Here is a 19,994-nt window from a genome sequence, read left to right as displayed (position 1 = left end):
TTTCCATGTGCTTTGCGGACTAAATGATCTATATCCACTCCAGGACAGGTTACAATGACAGTTACTGCCTTTAGGAGCCATCTCATCCCAATCCCCCTACAGTTCTCCTAGCTGTGATGCCATCAGAGTACTGTCCTGCCCCTCAGCCCCACAGTGGTTGCACAGCAATACCCATGGATGCTGCACAGGTTGCTAAAGGTTCTGCTTTCACTTCAGTGCAGCCAGAGCCCACTGCAAAGTCAGAAGCAAGGCAAAAAAAGTCAAGTGTTAACAGCTCTGCAGAGTTGGCTCAGCTCACCGTGTCAGACCACATTTAACCTCAGTAGGGGAATACCTTGTGATGGCAACTCCAATGGGGAGGTATTGCAAAATACATGCCTATGTTGTTGTAATGTTTATACAACTAGGGAGGAAAAAAAAACAAACCTGAAGTCCAGCTGCAATTTTTGAGAATCAAGGCAAGCCTCGGCTATCCTCACCAGTGCCAGGTAACTCTAGACAGAACCTCATGCAGCAGCAGTTAACTAAATAAGTTAATATTAACTAAATAAGTTAATATGCGTTTGTGCTAAATTCAGGTTTCATTGCAGAAACCTCAAACTCAAATCACCTGTGTGTTACTGACACAGGGGCTGCTCCACAGCTCACACGGGGTTCTCCTGGGCTTGCACCAGCCACAATTCTGACACCTTCATGCCAGCACCATTACTGGGCAGCGACCAAAAACACGATAAACCCAAATCCACGCCGACTGCACGCCAGGGTAATGAATTTGACCTGTTCCTTCAACTAGTTCATGGTATATGCCCCATTTTCAAGATCCTAAGGGAAGGGGCTGAAACCTCAAAGCTCAAACCACAAGAGTAATGTGCACAGCGTGTTGCAAAACGTTGGCATACACCCCCCGCCGCACCCTCTGCCACCACTGTTGCTATCTTAAGCATACAGAGGTTGCTGGGTGCGTATCTTACAAGTCACAGTCACATCACAGGGCACTGATCTCTCTTCACACGTCATGATTCAACAAGCTGGCATGACCTCTGAGGATGACACATAATTGTACATCTAGGCCCAGTTTCCCTCCATGTTAACACAAGCTGATATACGCTGGTATATTGTGCTCTAAGACAAAAAGCCTTGCTTGCTCCCAGGATCAGTGCCTGCTGTGTATTTATGCAACATTTCTTCCCCGAGCCTCAGGCATCGCCAGCGGAAGACAGCGCTTTCTCCAGAAGAGAGATCTTACTAGTTTAAGTAAGAAAAAAAGAAGTTAAGGGTGGGAGAGAACAGAGAGGAAGATTAGCACCAGGCAGATGCTGAGGCACAGACCAGACTGCTGCTCTCTTTTATAAGAGTTTAGTGTTCCCCACTGTACAGACAGCTGTTCCTGGGCCAGGATTCCAAGCACTGACAGGTGGCATTACTTCATGCTGTAAGCATTTTGAGACCAACAGTACAAACCCAGTTTTTGTTTACTGTGGTAGTTTACGATCACAGCACTTCACAGCCAAGGTAGGGACCCGCGTTGGCCCAGCACAAATGCTCTTTTCCCAGGTGAATTTAAGCAGATCTGAGAGGCAGTGACCATCATGCAGTGTCACAGCCCTTACACGTGAGCAAGTACATATATTTAGGTCATGACCAAGAGGAGAGAGATGGAAACCAAAAGTGCAGCAGACAAGGAGAAGAAACACTGAATGCAACTGAAAAAACAGGCAAACATGGTAACTCAATTACTTAATCTATTGGCAAAAGATTCTGAGAAAGTGAAATGTCAGGAAACCACTTCTCTTTTTTAAAGAGACAGTACCTTTGACTTACTTTTTATCATCAACTTTAGGCAATTGAACTTAGCAACTAAGCAAGTAATTATGAGTATACTCCTGTGTATTCCAAACATCAGGATACAACAAAGATAGTCAGATAATTTATAATGGGGTGTTCTAGCCCAAAGTCAAGGCCAAATGAAGAAAAGAGCTCCAGAAGCCATGTCTTCCAAGTAGTCCATTCCTTAATATAGTGATATATGACATTTTAAATGGAGACAGAACTCCCAAGTAATGCATTTTTCAGTATCATTACTGATATAACAGAACTAAGTGCATTACTTCTGTCTCTCAAGAAGCTGTCTCGCTCCCAGAACCGGTAATAAACTCCCTTCATAAGTCTGACCTAACGTATACAAAGCACTTATATAATATGGAGACTTCTATATTATATAAACCTTAAGATAAACTTCAATCTTAGCCTGTAATGTATTGGCATGTCACACAAGAATAAGCATTTACTCTGAATAAAGATTAGAGGAAGTCACTCGGTGTAGGCAAAGCTACAAACCCAGACATTTCAGGAATTATGCAGGACATTAGAGCAGGGCCTCGTAAGCAGCACACGTGTCATGGGCTTTTCTTCTCAGTTCATACCACCTGTTAGCAAGCTATACACTTAGATGTCAATCAGAACGCCAAATACAGATGTATACATAACAACATCATCCCTAAGACTACATGAGAAATAAACAGTGTACCTCATACACCAAAAGGAGTTGCTACCAGTACTGTTGGAAGACTCATGAAAAACGCAGGTTATCACTTACCCCACAACAACTTTTATAAATAAACCATTAAATTTTTACTCACATCAGCAATATTCCACTTTCAGCAATATTTCACTTTCAGCAATAATGTTTTTTTTCTTTTTAATGCAACAATAGTTCCATTCCTCCAGCATATACTGACAAATAGAAGCAATTTCTCCACTACCAGTACATAATGTCTTCAACAAATTGAGAACTGCGAAATAATTCTGCCAGCTCATCTTCTATGTATCATAGGCTACATTCCTCTGATAGCACAAGCTGGAGACAGAAAATGTAGTAACTGCTGGACTTAAAAGCAAGTAAACAGGATGATGACATTTGGAGGGCTCACAACATCACCACTGCAAATTACAGTCACTAACTCATAGGAAGAATACACCCCACACATGTCCTGTGGCAGCTCAGATAGTCTAACAGACCTCGTGAAGTCATAATTTCCAGTCACTCAGGACTTTTTAATTCCGAGGCAAATTTACCATCCCTAAGTTTTTAATCCAAAGTACACTCTGCTTTGGTGTGTTTCAAACAGATTCATCTGTTTTTTAATGCAAACAGGGGCAGCTTGGAACCACGGGAATGTTCTTTTTTCTTATTTAATGCAACATGACATTTGGGGTTTTTTTGTTTTCTAAAGACTAGCTAATGACATGAACGACAGAGGGAGGGTAAAATAAATGTTTAAACTTCAGTAGGAAACTAGTTCTGGCAGTACAGACCTGTCTTAAATTGTTCTGATGAAAAGAATACCACTTTGACAGGAAAGTAATCTGTAGAGAATCTTCTGAAGTATTCAAGAGTTAATTTAAAAGAATATATATATTTTTTAAACTCACATTTATTGTAAAGCTATTTGAGTAGGAAACTTTAAATGCCAGAGTGGGCATATCAGTCTGAACCATCACCTTCCTCTGCTGCCAGCTATCATAAACTATCCCAAAAGGTAGCAGCACTACAGCCTGTGGTCTCAGGATACACAACCAGCTGCCAACATCAGGCAGACAGTTCAGTGTCCAGTGTGGTTTTTTCGGGGTTTTACGAGCAGTCAATGCAGCTAAGTCATGCGCTTAAATTAGCAAATGCAAGATTTACAGGTGACAGTGCAAGCTTAATTCCCTCTCCCAGTGGGTATGTATTATATCACAGATTTTAATTACTTGAGCGCACACCACATTTCCCTCTGGACTCCTATCTCACCCAGTTACACCAAGCAAGTGCAAGGGTCAAAAAACTGAGGTTGAAACAGCACCTGTGATTTTAGCAATTCGTATCTGCTTGGCTTTACAGCTCAGACAGCCCTGGCTTCTTTTCAAAGTGGTACCATCAGGGCCTGACTCGCGAGTGTCCACAGTATTTGTTTCCATAAATATGACTGGCACTGAGCCAGCTCTGCTTATATTGAAAATACCAGAATAATTTCAAAAGTTAAGTATTTGTGAGTGATGTCATATTAAATGCTATTATATCAAACTGTTTATTTTACTGTCCAATATACAGGCATACCAATGAGATTGCAATCATTCTCAATGAAGATACCTACAGAAAGAAAGAAAGTTTAGAACAAAGCAGGATCTATTCCTACAATCTGACCACAAAAATGGATTTTCGAATAAAGACGGCACACACTTGTGACAATCATGCCCTTCTTCCAGGAGTCAGGGAAAAAACCTACATTATAGCAAGGGGTTGGCCATCTTACCTTCCAGAAAATGAAGGCTGTAAAATAAGCTTCAAAAATCTCCCAAAGAGACACTTATTTGATCACGTTTATCAACCACTCATTCTCTACAACGCCAAAAAACCAGCAGGTCTCATTTCATCCACTTTCACATTTTACATAGTCAAATTTAGGCTGACTCTAGCAAGATCTGAAGCCCCAGGCACAGAACCATCTTTACAAGAGGCAAAGCAAACCCTGACCCATTTCTGAGCATGTGGCAGAGCAGTCAGAAGAACCACCCAAAAGGCTGCGGTCAGGCACAGCCACCACCACAATGCTGAACAAATACTACGGGGTGAGCCGCAAGCGAAGAACAGCAGCCAGCACCCACAGCAGGTCGCTTCAAATGGCTCAGGGTAAATTGGGGACAGACAGATCCTCCAGGCCCTCTTTCTTTCCAATAAACATTTACTGTAGAGGCAAGGAAGCAAAGGCATAAGCAAGCATCTGGCCCTACCCCATCAGAAGCAGAGAAGTGTTGTTTCCCCCTTCACAAGACAACAAACTCCCAGCTCATCTTTCATCCCACACAATTCCTGGGCAACTAAACATTAACAACAAAGCAAGCTTTAATTGCTTACTTTATCCACATTTCCCTACAATTGCTGCAAGTCACCCAGCTGAGCACAGAGCAGGGTAGTGGCCGCTACGGCCTTCTTGGTCAAAATTGCAAAATTAAAGATCATGTTTCATCACCAATCTCTTGCCACAGAACCAGGCTTTCTCTTGCCCTTCAGTCTCTCCTGTGTTTACAAGCCACTAGCACCATCAGGTATTACAGTCAGCTTCAGCTGCATAGGAGCTGGAGTCTTCAATGAACCTGAGAGCACTCTGAAGTCGAAGATAATACTTCTTTCAGGATGCTCAACAAAGTCTGATCCCTCAGGCAGCACTATCTGATTGTTTTCTTACAAATTAAAAAAGGTCTTAAAGATGATACCCAGGAAAGTGTAGGTGATTGTACTTATGTTACCAGCTCTAACACTGGTTAGGCAGCCTCTTAAGTAGGTTATGAAAGTTTTAGGTGGATAGTCCAAAAGCACATGGCAAATTGCAGATCAAAGTCTCTGCTCCATAATCTAACCAGAATTCTGTTCAGATATGCCAACGTGCACATACAGCAAACTGGAGCAGAGTTCACATACGGCACTATCCACTAGAGGCCTAAACAAAGAGAACATAGCCTAAAAAAATGGTTAAGACATACTATCATTGGTCACCTGAAAAGGAATTTTCAATTTTAACATACTAAATACTTCTCCCATTCTTACTTATTTCTTACTTCTTTGATAATGCTTACCCAACAGAGCTGGAGAGACGCTGACCTGAAGTTACCCACTGCAAAACTCAAGCTACCAGCACCCAGAGAGAGACCCAGCAAATTTCAAGGCAGAAAGTCAAGTACTTGGTCTTGCAGAAGTACAGTTCAACCAGTTTTCTCATCTGTCTTCACAACTACTGTGCCAAAAGCACATTGTTACTGCAATGCACAAAGTGGTGCAACATGAATAGTGCTGAGGATTTTGAGGGAAGACATGGACCTGGTCAGAAACCACTACCTTGACACATCCAAGCTCACAGATGCAAAAGCGAGTTGAATAAAGCCAGCAGCCAGAGTGTTTTCATACAAATTTTCTGCCCTAAGAATAATTTTTTTAAGCAACTCCAACTATTCAAGCTTAAATTATCACTGAAACTACTGAAAGTGGAATGGTAGAACATTAGGACAAAAGGGGAAAGAAGCCAATATGGCTGTTCCACTTGATGAGAACATTCAGCCTTACTCTTTGTTTCTGGAAAGCGACCTGAAGATTCCCAGATAGAAGTGAGAGAGAACAAGGGTTGGGAGAAATCCTGAAGCAGTTTCACTCAGAAAAGCAAAATTTAATTTTACATTTCAAAGAGACAGAAATGGGATCCAAGTCCTAACAGACATATGTTGGGTTGTTTTTCCTAGGACTGTAAGAGGCAGCCCTCAGAAGGAATGCACTGTAGCACTACCCTGCTGGTGCAGACTGATGGTAAGTTCAGTCACTCAGAGACAGCACTATCACAGTCCACACACATTTCCATCCCCTCCCTGGCAGCAATGCCAGCATACAGCTGGTCCCACAGCCTGCTGAGCACCTTAAGATGGCTCACTGCCTAAGTGCCAGGCCAAGGCACTCCATTTAAACTGCCATTTATAGAACCATAGAATGTTAAGAGTTGGAAGGGACCTTAAAGTTCACCTAGTCCCAACCTCCCATGCCATGGGCAGGAACACCTCCCACTAGACCAGGCTGCTCAAGGCCTTGTCCATGTCCAACCTGGCCTTGAACACAGCCAGGGTTGGGGAACCTCCCTGAGCATCCTGTTACAGTGTCTCATCACCTTCACAGCAGAGAATTTCTTAATATCTAACCTTAATGTTCCCTCTTTCAGCTTGTAGCCATTACTCCTTGTCCTATCACTCTTCCTAATGAAGAGTCCCTCTCCAGCTTCCCTGCAGGCTCCTTCAAATACTGGAAGGTTGCTTTGAGGTCTCCATGCAACCTTCTCTTCTCCAGGCTGAACAGCCCCAACTTTCAAAGCCTGTCTTTGTAGGGGAAGTGCTCCAGTCCCCCTAGTAACTCTGTGGTCTCCTCTGGACTTGCTCCACCAGTTCCATATCTTTCTTGTGTTGGGGACACCAGAAATGTATGCAGTGCTCCAGGTGGGGTCCTCACAAGAGCAGAGGGGGGAAATCACCTCCTTTGACTGCTGGCCACATCCCTTTGGATGCAGCCCAGGATTCCCTTGGCTTTCTGGGCTGTGAGCGCACACTGCCGGCTCACGGTGAGTTTTTCATCAACCATCACCCCCAAGTCCTTCTCTGCAGGGCTGATCTCAATTACTACACTACCCAACCTGTAGGTGTGCCTGGGATTGCCATGATCCAGGTATAGGACCTTGCACTTTGCTCTGTTGAACTTCCTGAGGTTTTCATGAGCCTACCTCTCAAGCCTGTCGAGGTCCCTCTGGATGGCATCTGTTCCCTCCAGCATGTCATCAGACAACATTCTCATATTACAAGCCTGGGTTTTTAGGTTTTGTTTTATTTAAATCTGGAAACTAGAATTCTTTTTGGAGACTAAATTTATTTTGCTTTTTTTTCAAGGAGGCAACCTACACTTTCCTCAATCCCATACTGGCAGCTCACCAACTGTGTCTTACCTTTAAATGAACTTATAATGAACAGTTTTTTCTGTGTAACACTAATATGTATTTAGTAAGTGGATCCATATTCTGACACATTCATAAATGAAGTCTAAACGATATTTGATCCAGTCCAAAAAAGTACTTGTATGACCCTCCAGCACAGCAGGAGCACTGTACTGTATCTTAATTCAATTTAACATATTGTGCACTTTAAAATTGCATTTTTGCTTAATTTTCAGCCAGGTCTACTTTCAGGAACGACGAATCTTCCTCAAAATGAGGTTGGTAAGAGAGCTGGATTTTCTTCCCCGCTTACTTGAATGACATGGACTGTAGGCTACTCAGTCTGTCAGTAACCCCACCCAGCAGTTCTGCCATAGCATCAAATTGCAATAATGGCCTTTTACTGCCTCCATTTATGAGGGTTTCTTTGATATATTAAAGCAAGTTGTAGTTCATTCTGTGATACACAGTCCTCAAGCAGCTCACCATACCCTTCTGGGTTAACCTTCTACTGCGTCGTTTTTGCTGCAGAGTGCAAGAATCAAAAAAACGTCATACTTTTTAAGTCTTACTGTCCTGGCACAGTCAGCTTTCAGTCATTTAATAGTGAAGAACAAAAAACATGTTTATAAGACAACAGTACGAACTCAGCAGATTCTTACAGTTACACCCCATGCTTCATCTCTCTTAGACAACTCCTCATACGAAAAAGATCTGAATACCAGCTGGCAGTATTTCACAACTTGGTCAAAAAGCCATTTTCTTCTCATTAGTTAAGAAATACTGTGTGCCCTTCCTTTTACTACAATACTTCTGCCCAGGCTCATGGTTTAGAGTGTGAGGCAACTTCACGTGCTCATTTGGGAACTTCAGGTTGCCTATTTCCCCAGCAAAACAGGATCACTTCTAGACAGTTTCCCAGCAGGAGGACTAATGCCAAGTGCAGGAATGGACTGTATCAGGACGTGCCTGCTACGCTTGCCAACGGGTAATTTGTACACTTCAGTACCACTATCTCTGCTGACAATGAGGCAGATCTGGATGTACCAGAATGAGGCAAGGCTGAAGATGACCTTTTGGGAGACTGAGCTACAGTTCTGAATGTGGTAGTAACAAAAGGCATGGGTGAGGCACTGCATCTCCAAAATAAGATGGTAAGAAAATCGTGCATCCTATTTTTTTTGTCCATACAAGACTGAAAATCAGAACCTTAGCTGGAGACACGATCACATGATAATGATATTTTAGTACACAATAGCAGCATGATGCTATCATCCACTCCTTTTTCAGCCAAGGATAATCATCTAAATCAAGACTATAAAACCAGTTAACTGAGTTTACAAAATAGGGTAATACAACCTGACACAAGACGTATTTTGCCTCCCCAATCCTTTTCCTTTTCCGTCACTAGCAGAGCAGAACACAGGCTGCCTGATTGTGATTTGTGCTATGTAGGCTGAAAGGGGGCTGAGCCTCAGGAGTCAGTTCCTGCAACTCTGTGCAAAAGCTTCTAGGCCAAAATCCATCTTTCAGGCTGCTGGCTTGATTTTTTGCCATGGAGGGGGAGGGAAGTCACCACAAGTCTTCTGTACTGCCTGAAGCTGCTGGAATACTAATTAAAATTAGACACTGTAGAAAAGAACATTTCTTCTCTGTAACCACAGAAGCACAAGGAACTATGGCTTCAGGAACATTAACATAACTGGGTCTAACACATTAGTCTCCAGTCACAAACTCAAAGACTAACTGTTACAAAGGAGTCAGCAAAAGTTTTACAAACAATATTCATTCTGCCTTATGTCAGGCTGTAAAATGAGTTAGTGCATTCTTTAGGGGAAGCAAAACAGAAAGACAGGCCGTGGCCCTATTGAAAGCTGCATTACAATGCATCCAAAAAAAGTTCAGAACAATTGCACAGGCAACCACGAAACCATTCGTTCCTAGCTTTCAAGTGCCTAACTCTCACCTAACCAGTGTAAATCTCTTTCACATGCTGGAGCTATTTGTGTCTCTTACATCCTGGCTTTGTTTTCGGGACATGTAACAAAAGTGAAAAACATTTTCTGTTATCTCCAGTGGCAACAGCTTCCTTGCATTCACATTCGATGTCAGCAGGGCTCAAACCCTGAACTTGGAATACCACTACAGCAGTTAACAGATCCATTACTTAATGGCAAAGGGTGGAAGATCTGTTATCCAGAAGGGCCAGGTGATTAGCTCAATTATCTTTTCACAATGCTACACGGGGTCAACCAGCTCCCTTGGTTTACAAGCACTGGCCAGAGGTAGGAGGTTGCCAGAGTTGAGCTGGGACTAGGAAAACCCTGTCCACCCTTTTTATTCCAATCCCCCAAAATTACCCTTGCACCTGAGACAAGAGTATCTGAGAATTCAGGTAAGACTTGCATTACAACAGCCTTGGAAACCTTACACTATTGCAACCATATATTATTTGGAGCCATGACATGGCAACACCACTAAAACCAGCTATGACAATTCTGACACGCAGCAAACAGGAGCGGGGTGGGGACTGGGGGTTGTGGGATGGCAGGGAAAGAAAGAAAAAGGTAAGCCCTGGAAGTTGTCCATGCTGCAAGAGCTTTCTCAGGACAGTTTTTAGCAGGCAGCATAATGGGGAAAGGTGTACTACTCATACCCCAAGTATCCCACAGTCACCACAGGAGAGCAGAAGGGCAATTCAAATAAAAGTTTACAGGAACATTTACGGATCTGTGAAGCATTAAATCTCAGTTTATTAGCTGTTGCATTAGCAACCTTGAAAACTTCAGTAGGCCACACTCAGATCAGCTACACACAGTAAAAGGTTTACAGCCCCACCGAAGCCAGGATCAGAAGTGAAAGAGCTGCCACTTCAAAACACTTCAGCCACCTTCTCTTGTTCTGTTGAACATAAGAAACACTCCATCTTGCAGTGCTTAACAGCTTGTAGGAAAATGTAGTCACAAAGGTAACCTCAACCACTGTAAATTCCCTCTTCATCAGTTTTCATAGAATAACCACTCTCACAGGGAAAAATTTCCTCCCAGTATTGAATCTAACCCTGCCCTCAGTCAGTGTGAAGCCATTCCCCTTGTCCTGTCACTCCATGCCCTTATCCAAAGTCCCTCTCCAGCTCTCTTGGAACCTCTTTAAGCACTGGAAGAGGTTCTAAGGTGACCCCAAAGCCTTCTCTTCTCCAGGCTGAACAATCCCAATTCTCTAAGCCTTTCCTCCTAGCAGAGGTGCTCCTCTAATCATCTTGGTGGCCTCGGTCCAACAGGTCCTTCCTGCACGGGGGACTCCAGGGCTGGATGCAGCACTGCAGGTAGGGTCTCAACAGAGCAGGGCAGAAGGGCAAGCCCTCCTTGCAGCCCAAACCCTTTCCTTTTGTGCCACAAAAGCAGCTGCCCCTCTTTAAAGCCTGACATTCCGGCTTCCTCCCCCTCTGCAGAGCACCGACAGGAGAGCAGTTTCTGCAATGCTACATTTTTGACACCATAAACTAAGGAGAGCCCTGTGCTGAAGAGGACAGCCTTTTAGACAGGGAGAGCTGTGCTAGCACAGAGTGCTCTTGGGCACAGCCCAGCCTGGCTGAGACAGGAGCTCCATACCCAGCTAAGCAGGGGGTTTACCTCATTCACTTGTACTAACCTTTCCAAAGGATGCTGTTCTCACAGTTCCAACTCATCTGCCACCAGATCGCTGTAGGAGGCCTAATAGGCTTCCTCCCTCTCCCAGCACTGCTGAACTAAATCAGACCATTTCAGCACAGATAAATGGGCCCTGGCATAAAGCACACTGAAGTCAAATCCCAAAACACACTGAGGAGCAGCCCACTTCCATGGATTTCTTTGCATGCTTGTGTAGGCAGCCTACCATAAACACACACCTGCCTTTTACCAATTTATTCTCTTTAATTGAAAAGGGTGTCTGCTACATTTTCAAACAACACTATTTCCCTGTTCCCACATCTCTGTATACTGCTCCACCCTGAAGCCCCTTTCAAAGGTGGACTGTCTCCACCTACATGTTCTCACAGAGCACTGACATTAGATAGAAACAACTGATCAGCAGTGTAGATAGTCCTTAACAAACCACAACCCTTTTACTTCAATTTGTTTTGTTCTCTTGCTGCTCAGACCTATTGAAAACAAAGCATTTTGTAGCTATTCAAGCTTAAAAAAACTGCAATTTTTTTCACCCAGATAAGGGTACTGGAATACCTGGTAAAACACTCTGTGTTTATGTAGGCAATGTTTGTAAGGGGTTCATGCCCTCAGGTACAGGAAGGGAGTTTGCAAGAACAAAATTTAAATTATAATAATATAATTTTTAATAATTTTTTTATAATTTTATAATTACTCAGATTTACAGAACTCAATAGCAAGTGGACATTGCGGCTAGAAAGTCACACTCCAATGATAAATTCAGCAATGCACAGTAAGTTATTAACAACAACTACAAACAGCTCATTGTTCTACTACATTTTATCATAGAAGGTATTCACAATAATCTTGTCATTCTTCCCCTCCCTCATAACACAGAGTCATGGCAAGCCCCTTCCCCATCAGTACAGAACTGCTGTAGTAGAGGTAAAAGTTTGATTTACTCAGTGAATTAATCTCTTAAGAAAAAAGACCTGTATTTAGAGGGTGGGCTGGTTAGTTGGTTTGGTTTTTTAACTGCTAAACTGAAAATATACTATGACAAAATCGGAAAGGTAACCTGGCAGCAGACTGAGTAGGAATTACTTGAGAGATTTCCCAAGAAATAGATAGTCCTGTGAAATTCTTCCAAACTTCCAGCTGCCACCCTCTTCTTAGCAGGTTTCAGATCACTATTAGTATTTGCACTACAGTGTCTTGCTCAAGTTTCCATTCCAAAATGGAAGCCCATTTTGTTTGGGCTCTACCCGTAAGTACTCAGCTTCATGTTCAACAGAAAATAACCCATCAACAACCATGGGAAAAACTTCTGGTGATTCACTGATGCAGACTTTTACCTCTGTCATGTTCACACGTCCAGCTGCAAGCAAATCCAGCAGTTTCAGAAGAGAAGATTTTCTTGGTCCAAACAGAAGATAATATCTACCTGGTATCACATTAAATATATCAGAGTTCTAGTCAAAGCTGTCTCTTAATGCCTCATTATCTTCTACGATGACACGTTCCCTGCAGCCTCCAGCTCACAAGCACTCTGACTGCACGCCGAGATACCACTTCCTGGTTCCTGGAAGACACTTCTGCTTCAGATCTCTGATAGCTGCTCTCCAGCTGACTCATGCAGCTGAAACTGAGACACGCTCATCTTCTTGCTACCATAAACTACAGAGCTTCTCAGTTACTTTGGACAAGGTTTGCTTTGCTGTAAGTAAAGGTACCCCACTTGTTTCTGACCCAGGTACTGGGGGTACTAATCTTCAGTCAGGACAGTGTAAGGTGGCATACAAAGGGAGCAGTAACCCATCTACCACTACAGACAAAACAGTCCTAAGACATATGAAAAAACAGAGGCAGAAATGGAAAAAGAAAAAAAATCACAATTAATCCACATATACTACTGGACAACCTTCTAGTTTGATCTTATCAACTGACCTGTTGTCTAGCCCTGACAAAGTGAGAGCCTGGGACTCAGTCTTGTTTCACTTACTTCATTTCTGTGCTGTTTCTCACCATCTCCTGAACCTGACCACCTTGTAAACAACTCCCTGCCTCAAGCAGTGGTAATATTCTCCTTCCCCCCTTCTCTGGAGGCTCATCAGCCTACTCCAAGGTGATAACCTCTTTTTGATTATAGCCCACAACTGGGTTAAACTCAATCACCAAAGCAGGACAGCCTCCCTATTGTTTCCATTGCTTATCAGTTTAGTCACAGAAACTGGCAGAAGACTACCAAGACAAGGAAGTTTTGCCATCTTTTAAATAGGTCAGATCAGTTCATCGATGTCCAAAAAGCACCATCACAGTACAAGGTTAAACGGCAGGAATGGGAAGGAAGGCATTTCCATCTTGGCAGCAGTGAGCTAGTGGATCAGCTCAAGCTGTATATGAAACTGTACCTTACCCTAAACCTTCCAATCCACAGTAAACCTGGTCCTGTAACAACCACATGTAGTGATCAGCTGTCTATAGCCCACATCACATGGTTCTTGTCTGAGAGTAAACATGACAGCAGTTAATCGTTGAGAAGCAGCAAATCCCCAAGATCTTTCTCCTGTGTTCACCTACACTCACACACATTTGCTCTCCTTCCCTCCTCCCACAAAAATGCATTCTAGTCCATGCAAAGCTCATCATCCCTTTCTCTGGTACTTTTCAAGAGTTGTCCAACTCCTTTCCAAGACGGCTTATAACCAAAAAAACTCAGCGTTAGAAGCAACCCAGCTTCAGAAGAATTGAAGTTAACTTTGCGAGTTACTAGCATTGAGACCTGACTTCTTCACAGAGCAGTAACAAGGGCACTAACACAGATCACTTCCTCAAAGACTTTGTCCAGGGTCTTGCTCACAGCTTGTCACGTGAGTCTAAGCTTAAACAGGCAAAATGATAAAGTCTCTGCTGTGAAAGGTGTATGTCCAAGCAAAGCCTGAGCTCACCCCTCTCACCTGCTGGCTTTAGAGAGGGTTAGCACGTTACTGTCTGTGCCTCAGGATTTCAGAGAACAGCCTGGCGCCCAAAGAAGTTTGTTCAAGCTTTCTCCTTTTACTGAAGGGTAACCATTCAGGCTGGACGGCATCTTTCTTAACCTCAACTCAATGACAGTCATTGAGAAACCTCAGAAACATATTTACATATAGATTTAACTGGCTCCTACTAACTCAAGAGCTGCTGTTCTGTTCCATCATGAGAATTCTTAAGTAATGCTAGTATGTAAACACACAGTTTGCTTAAAGCACCTTGCTTAGTTTGTTCTCATTTCCACAAAATATGCGAGATCTTTTGATAACTTAAATTAATACCCTTTTACAGAAAAAAAACCCAAACCAAAACCAGCAACAAACAGAGGGTCTCAAGGGTCCTCTCTCACCCTGCATGAAGATTTCTACAGTTCTTCATACCTAGTAAGCCATGGAGAGAGATGGCATATAAATCTGATACAGAAAAAAACATGTGACAGACTATCACAGGCAGGTAGGACAGTACAGGCTCTAAAAATAGTTTACTTCCACAAGACAACAAGCAACAGCTTTCCTGGTCTGGTGTTGTTAAAGTTACTGATAAAGCAAATTGAAGATGAGCAATAGGAAAAACACAACAACTAAAGTTAAAACAACTGGAGAGTTCTGCTTTTTATTTAATTTTAGAGGAGCTGAGTTTTAACACAGTGAACAGTTTTAATACAGTGATGAGAACAACACTGCTAGCAGTTAAGCCAGACTAGACAAAAGTAGAAAACATCTAAATTTAGATGTCAGCAATTGAGACACTCAGCTATACGAGAAAGTTGAGATCAAACATACATCCCTTTAATCACAGATGGAAGACAAGGCTTTTCAATAAAATCTTAGATGCTGTGAAAACTCTGCTGTCCCATGAACAAATAAGCAAGCTTAAATCCGAGAGTGAAGTAGGTCTGGCATGGGGACTGAGATGCAAAGAGGAGAAAGCTCTAGACAGCACACAGATACCATGGCAGGGCCGTTGGTAGCACACCATTCCGATATTTAGGTTGCACTTTCCCAACTGCAATGATAAGGATGTACTCCTACAGGAAGCACACCCAGCATTTCACCTGCAGCAAGCCACCCCCCTCTTCACTGCAGGACCCTCACCTTATTGTAGAACTCCTGTTCCCTGGGACCACGAGGTGGAGGCTGCAACTGCTTCAGGACAGTCCCATCTGGATGCTGCAGTATGCCTAGAAGAGAAGCATTTCCTTCAGGGCTCAGTTTTAAGAGGTACGGCCTTTCTTCCCCCCCCCCCCAAGGAATAGTGAATTCACCATCAAGGACAGCCCATGTGAAAAGCTGTACTGCTTCCAGTGCACAGACAGCAGAGTCAAAATTGTCAGATCCTACAGGTGACCCTTTGCAGAGGTTTGCTTGCATTCCTCTGTTTCTAGCCATTGGATGATTTTCTGGGTCTTATTCTGCTCAAGGCCAACACAGTAATGGAATTTGACATTAAAAGTTCCACCCCCAAAAACCCACCACTAAGACGGCATAAACACTCCCTTCTAAAATAACTCACAAATTATTTTTCCAACAATGCCAGGAAGTTAAAAGAGTATCACATTTAATGCATTTCTTACTATTAAAACGGAAATAAATGTCGTGTGGATGTACATCCATACTAGTGGCACGGAAAGAGTATGTCTTTATTACTTAGAAGTAGTGCCCCTACAGCACTCCATGCTATTTGTATCACCCATAATTACAGTACAGAATTTCACCTCAGCCAAGGCAATACCTTTATCATGCCTGCACAAAAAAAAAACCCTCGAAAATATCCTCCTGAAACAGCTTTAATGACCTTCCACTCATCAGTATTTCTAAGTAGCTCATAAGAAATGCAACTGAGGATCCAAGAGTACTGAAGAGATGGATGTGGGCAAGAATGAAGAAAAGTTAACCACAATCCTCTGAAATGTGCCCCAAGTTTCAACATCATCAGTTGCAAGGGAAGAAGGAAAAGCCACTTCTGGAAAGTTTTTTTTTTTCCTAGGATTTATTTGGAGTTTTTCAGACAGTAATCTGTTTTGTTTAGAAGGGAAGCAAAAATGTCATCCATATCCAAAAGAGGTTGCACTTTCAGCTTACTGCTTGAAAAAACACAGAAAAACGAGCCAGGAGCTTTGTGTCCCAAACAGAGTCTGCAGTTGTAACAGCAATTGTGTTTTCATCTTTTAAAAACCATTATCTATGAATGGGCTCTGTTGTGCAGCCCTGGAAACTAAATAAAATCTCCAGAGACCAAGATATTTACGTTAAAACAACCACCAGATGTAGAATAATTGTTTCAGTAGTTGGCTATACCTAAGACTGGCTTTTAAAGTTTGCATAAAACAGCTCTCAAGTCATGTTTCTTGCTCAAAGCTGGATTTTGTATACTTTCCAAAACTAGAAAAATACTGCCACATAATAATGTGCTGACTACCACAACATCTTCAAGACACAATAGTTTGTGTCCACCCCCCACCTTACCCTTTTGCATGTGCTGGAAACCACTCTGCAAAGTGCACCAAGTATTTGAATGGCACGTGTTGCGCATGCAAACCGCTAACAATCACAACATTAAAACAGGTTTTATAACACATACTCTTCAAAATCTGCGTTTTGGCTTTGATGATAAGACAAGCAGACAACCTACAAGATAGAAAGACCAGATAAAGATTCCTGGAAACAGAATCCATACACTACTGCACTGATCCATATTACTTGAAGAGTTTATATTAAACTGATGTAAAAGTTTCCTCATTCTCTGCATTTCTTAAGAGACTCGAGCACCTACCCAGTCACTGTGACCAGGGCAGGCCCAGAAACCAGAGTCACATTACAACATTCACCACGAAGATGTAAACTCCATAACCTTCCCTAGGATCTACAATAACAACAAGCAGAGATACCATCATCTGCAGATCATAGTAACATAACAATGTTGGCCATGGGTTGGTCGTAGGCTTCCTGGGGTTTTTCAGCACAGATAGGAAGTAGTATTGTACATGGATAGGCAACTTAACATTTCTAAAGAAGCAGCAGAACTGTACAGAAAATAAAATCCTGAAATACCTCACTAACATTTCTCTTTGACTGTGCCTGCAAAGCTTGCTACCATTCTGAAACACAAAGCTGCTGCAAAAAATAACCAGTGCAGTTGTATGCACTCTTCTGAACAAAACAATCTCATCCAATCCACGTGTTTCACTGAGCTATAGACAAAACCTGCTTGCACAAATACGTCAAACATTTACTTTAGAGAAGATCCTCTGTCCTCTAAGGGTATCTAATAAGGGCAGACCAGCATGTATGAGCCATCCTAACCTGAGCATCAGGAAAACAGCAGCCAGAGTTAGGTTTGTGATCTGCGTGAGCAAGCAAGTAACTCTGAAGGAGAATGGCTCCTTTACCTACAGAATCCCACTAATGGCTTGGGAACCCCCAGCACTGTGAAGTTACAGGCACCAAACCGCAGTGGGAGGTCCTGTAAGGTGGTGCATCCCATCAGGTGCTGTCTCTTAATTCCTACTCGCCTATGGAATTAAGCCACAACCCAAGGTGGTTACTTTACTTAATACACACAATTTATCTGGGGGAAGCACTACCTCACACAACATTCAACAAAAGGCCAGTCAGAGTGTTCAAAAGCCAAATGTCTACATGTGCATGCAGGGAGGCTGTGAGAAGCCTTTCTTTGCGAGGCAGTAACACTCACAGAGAACAAAGGAAAAACGGAAAGGTTATTCAGGAGGAGGAAACCCTGTGGCAAAAAAAAAAATTAAAGTGTACTTTAACTAAAAAAAATATAAAAAATAAAACAGTTAAAAATACTTTGGATACCTTTAAGTCCTCTGAGTGTTTGTGTGCGGGGATAGAAGGGAACGTCAAGTTACAAAAATGAGAGAGCTGTGAGTACCAGAGCAACTTTGGTCTCAAACATAAAATTTCTAAGATGTGATCATCAACCATGGTGGTACCTCTGCAGGAAAATCTTGGTCTTGGCCATGAGATGTAGTGGAGTCAGCTTTACCTAACCCATTCGAGCTGGCACTGGCAATATGATCACCTGCGCTGTTCAGTCCAACAGCGATAAAACTGATGTGCAAAAGACAAAGCTCCCCCTGAAAGCGAGCCTTTTTTGCCTGATCCCACCTCATGTTATGAGATATGAATAAGACAGACATACAGCTTCAAGGATCCAACGCGCTTCCATCAACATTTTAATGCACCAGCTGCAGCAGGGGCAAGGTAAAAGAATTACTTTTCTGTGGAGGTTATCAGCAGCAAGACATGCCATGGGCACGGGCTGTAGATAAGACAAACTCACAGTGCCCTCAGTGCTGTAATTCCATTCACTGATGATTGAAAGGGTTCTGAAGTTCAGCCCTTGGCAGGGTCAAGGAGAAGAATGACTTTTCTGTCCAGATTATCAGCAGCAAGACACACCATGGATGCAGGCTGTAGATAAGACAAACTCACAGTACCATTAGTGCTGTAATATCACTCACTGATGGTTGAAAGGGTTCTGAAATTCAGCCCTTGGCCTATTCAGCAGGGGTGGTTCCTACTGACAGGGTTCAAAGGCAATATGACAGCAGGTACTTGTTACAGCTACTCTCAAAGTGCACACCGGGAGTTGAATGATTGTGTACCTTCCACCCTGCTCAGAGTACAGCAAATGTGATGTCCTGGAAGGGTGAGAAATGCCATTTGGCAACATTAACTTGACTGCTCGCTTCGGCACTGACCACTGCCTATTTCAAAAAGTCCCTTCATGAGGACGGTCAACACCTCATTCCTCAAGGTGGAAATAAATTAAAATATAAATTTAAAGCTAGTGGAGGTATACCCAAAAATGCTGTATCCTCAGAGTATTTGTATTATTTAGACTGCTTACTATCCGTCGCTTCAGACTGATCATCAAATCAGCAACTAATAACTGCTTACTAATATTTTAGCTGAAGTTTCTGGTGGCCACAGGTTTGGGGGGTCCCTTTATATATGTTTCCCGTTATATATGTTCTGAGGGTGCTAGCGTGCTGTTAACTTGAATTACCACTCCCGCCCCTCGCAGGGAGGCCTCGGCCCCTCGGCACTGCGATGGCCCCGGGCCCCAACACGGACACCCCGGCACCCGCCGGCGGACAGGTGCGAGCGGAGCCGGCGGTGGCGAGCCCTGCCTGTCCTGCCTGTCCTGCCTGGCGCCGCCGGGGCCCCTCCCGCCCGCACCGACCCTCGCCCCGCCAGCTGCGGGGCGTGAGGAGAATCGAAGCCAGACTCGCCCCGCCGCCCTGGCACGGCCGGTCTGCGAGAGTTCAGATGAACGGAGGGCGCGGTGGGGGGGAATCCCCTCACAGGTGGCCCGACCCCGCCCGCCGCCCGCTCCCCGCGCCCGCCGCCGCTCACCGCCTTTATCCTTGCCGTACATGTGCCCGGCCACCTGGTGCGACAGCGGCACGCAGCCGTTCAGCGCCCGCCGCCGGCCGCCCCCCGCCGCAGCGGGGCCCGGGGAGGCGCCGAGCACCGCTTGGGCCGCGGCCTCCTCCTCCTCCTCCTCCTCCGCCTCGCCGCGCCCGCCGCCCGCGCAACGCCCGCGCCCGCCCTCGGGGCGCCCCGCCGGCCGCGGGGGCTCCGTGGCCATATCCCGGCGGTGGGAGGGTGGCGGCGGCGGCGGGCGAGGGGCGGCCACGCTGCGGCGGCGGGGCCGGCCGGGCCTCAGCAGGCGCTGCGAGCCGGGGAGCAGACGGCGAGGGCCCGCGGCTCCATCACCCCGCGCCGCTCCGCGCCGCGCCGCCCGCCCACCCCGCGCTGGGGCAGCGACCGCCGCCGCCCCGCCCCGG

The 19,994-nt window shown here is 44.3% G+C and overlaps 1 protein-coding gene across 2 annotated transcripts in view; it reads right to left on the bottom strand.

Moving 5' to 3' along the window:
* The window catches only part of IPMK (inositol polyphosphate multikinase), a 43,231-nt gene extending 23,303 nt beyond the window's left edge, over positions 1–19,928 (bottom strand). The window contains exons 1-2 of one of the 2 annotated variants that reach the window (XM_027720932.2): positions 19,561–19,928; positions 15,271–15,356 (exon numbers count right to left, since the gene is read on the bottom strand). In XM_027720932.2, coding sequence (XP_027576733.1) covers positions 15,271–15,356; positions 19,561–19,795 — 321 coding nt within the window. In that variant the 5' untranslated portion in view covers positions 19,796–19,928. Of the gene's footprint in view, positions 1–15,270; positions 15,357–16,756; positions 18,476–19,560 lie in introns of those variants that run through there. The other variant, XM_039381899.1, reaches the window with a different exon arrangement.
* Positions 19,929–19,994: the final 66 nt, after the last annotated feature.

Source organism: Pipra filicauda, unplaced genomic scaffold (assembly GCF_003945595.2).
Source record: "Pipra filicauda isolate LSUMZ 115617 unplaced genomic scaffold, ASM394559v2 scaffold246_size1145428_pilon, whole genome shotgun sequence".
Classification (NCBI taxonomy): Eukaryota; Metazoa; Chordata; class Aves; order Passeriformes; family Pipridae; genus Pipra; species Pipra filicauda.
Note: the sequence above shows the minus strand (reverse complement) of the source record. Positions and strands in the feature narration are given on the sequence as shown.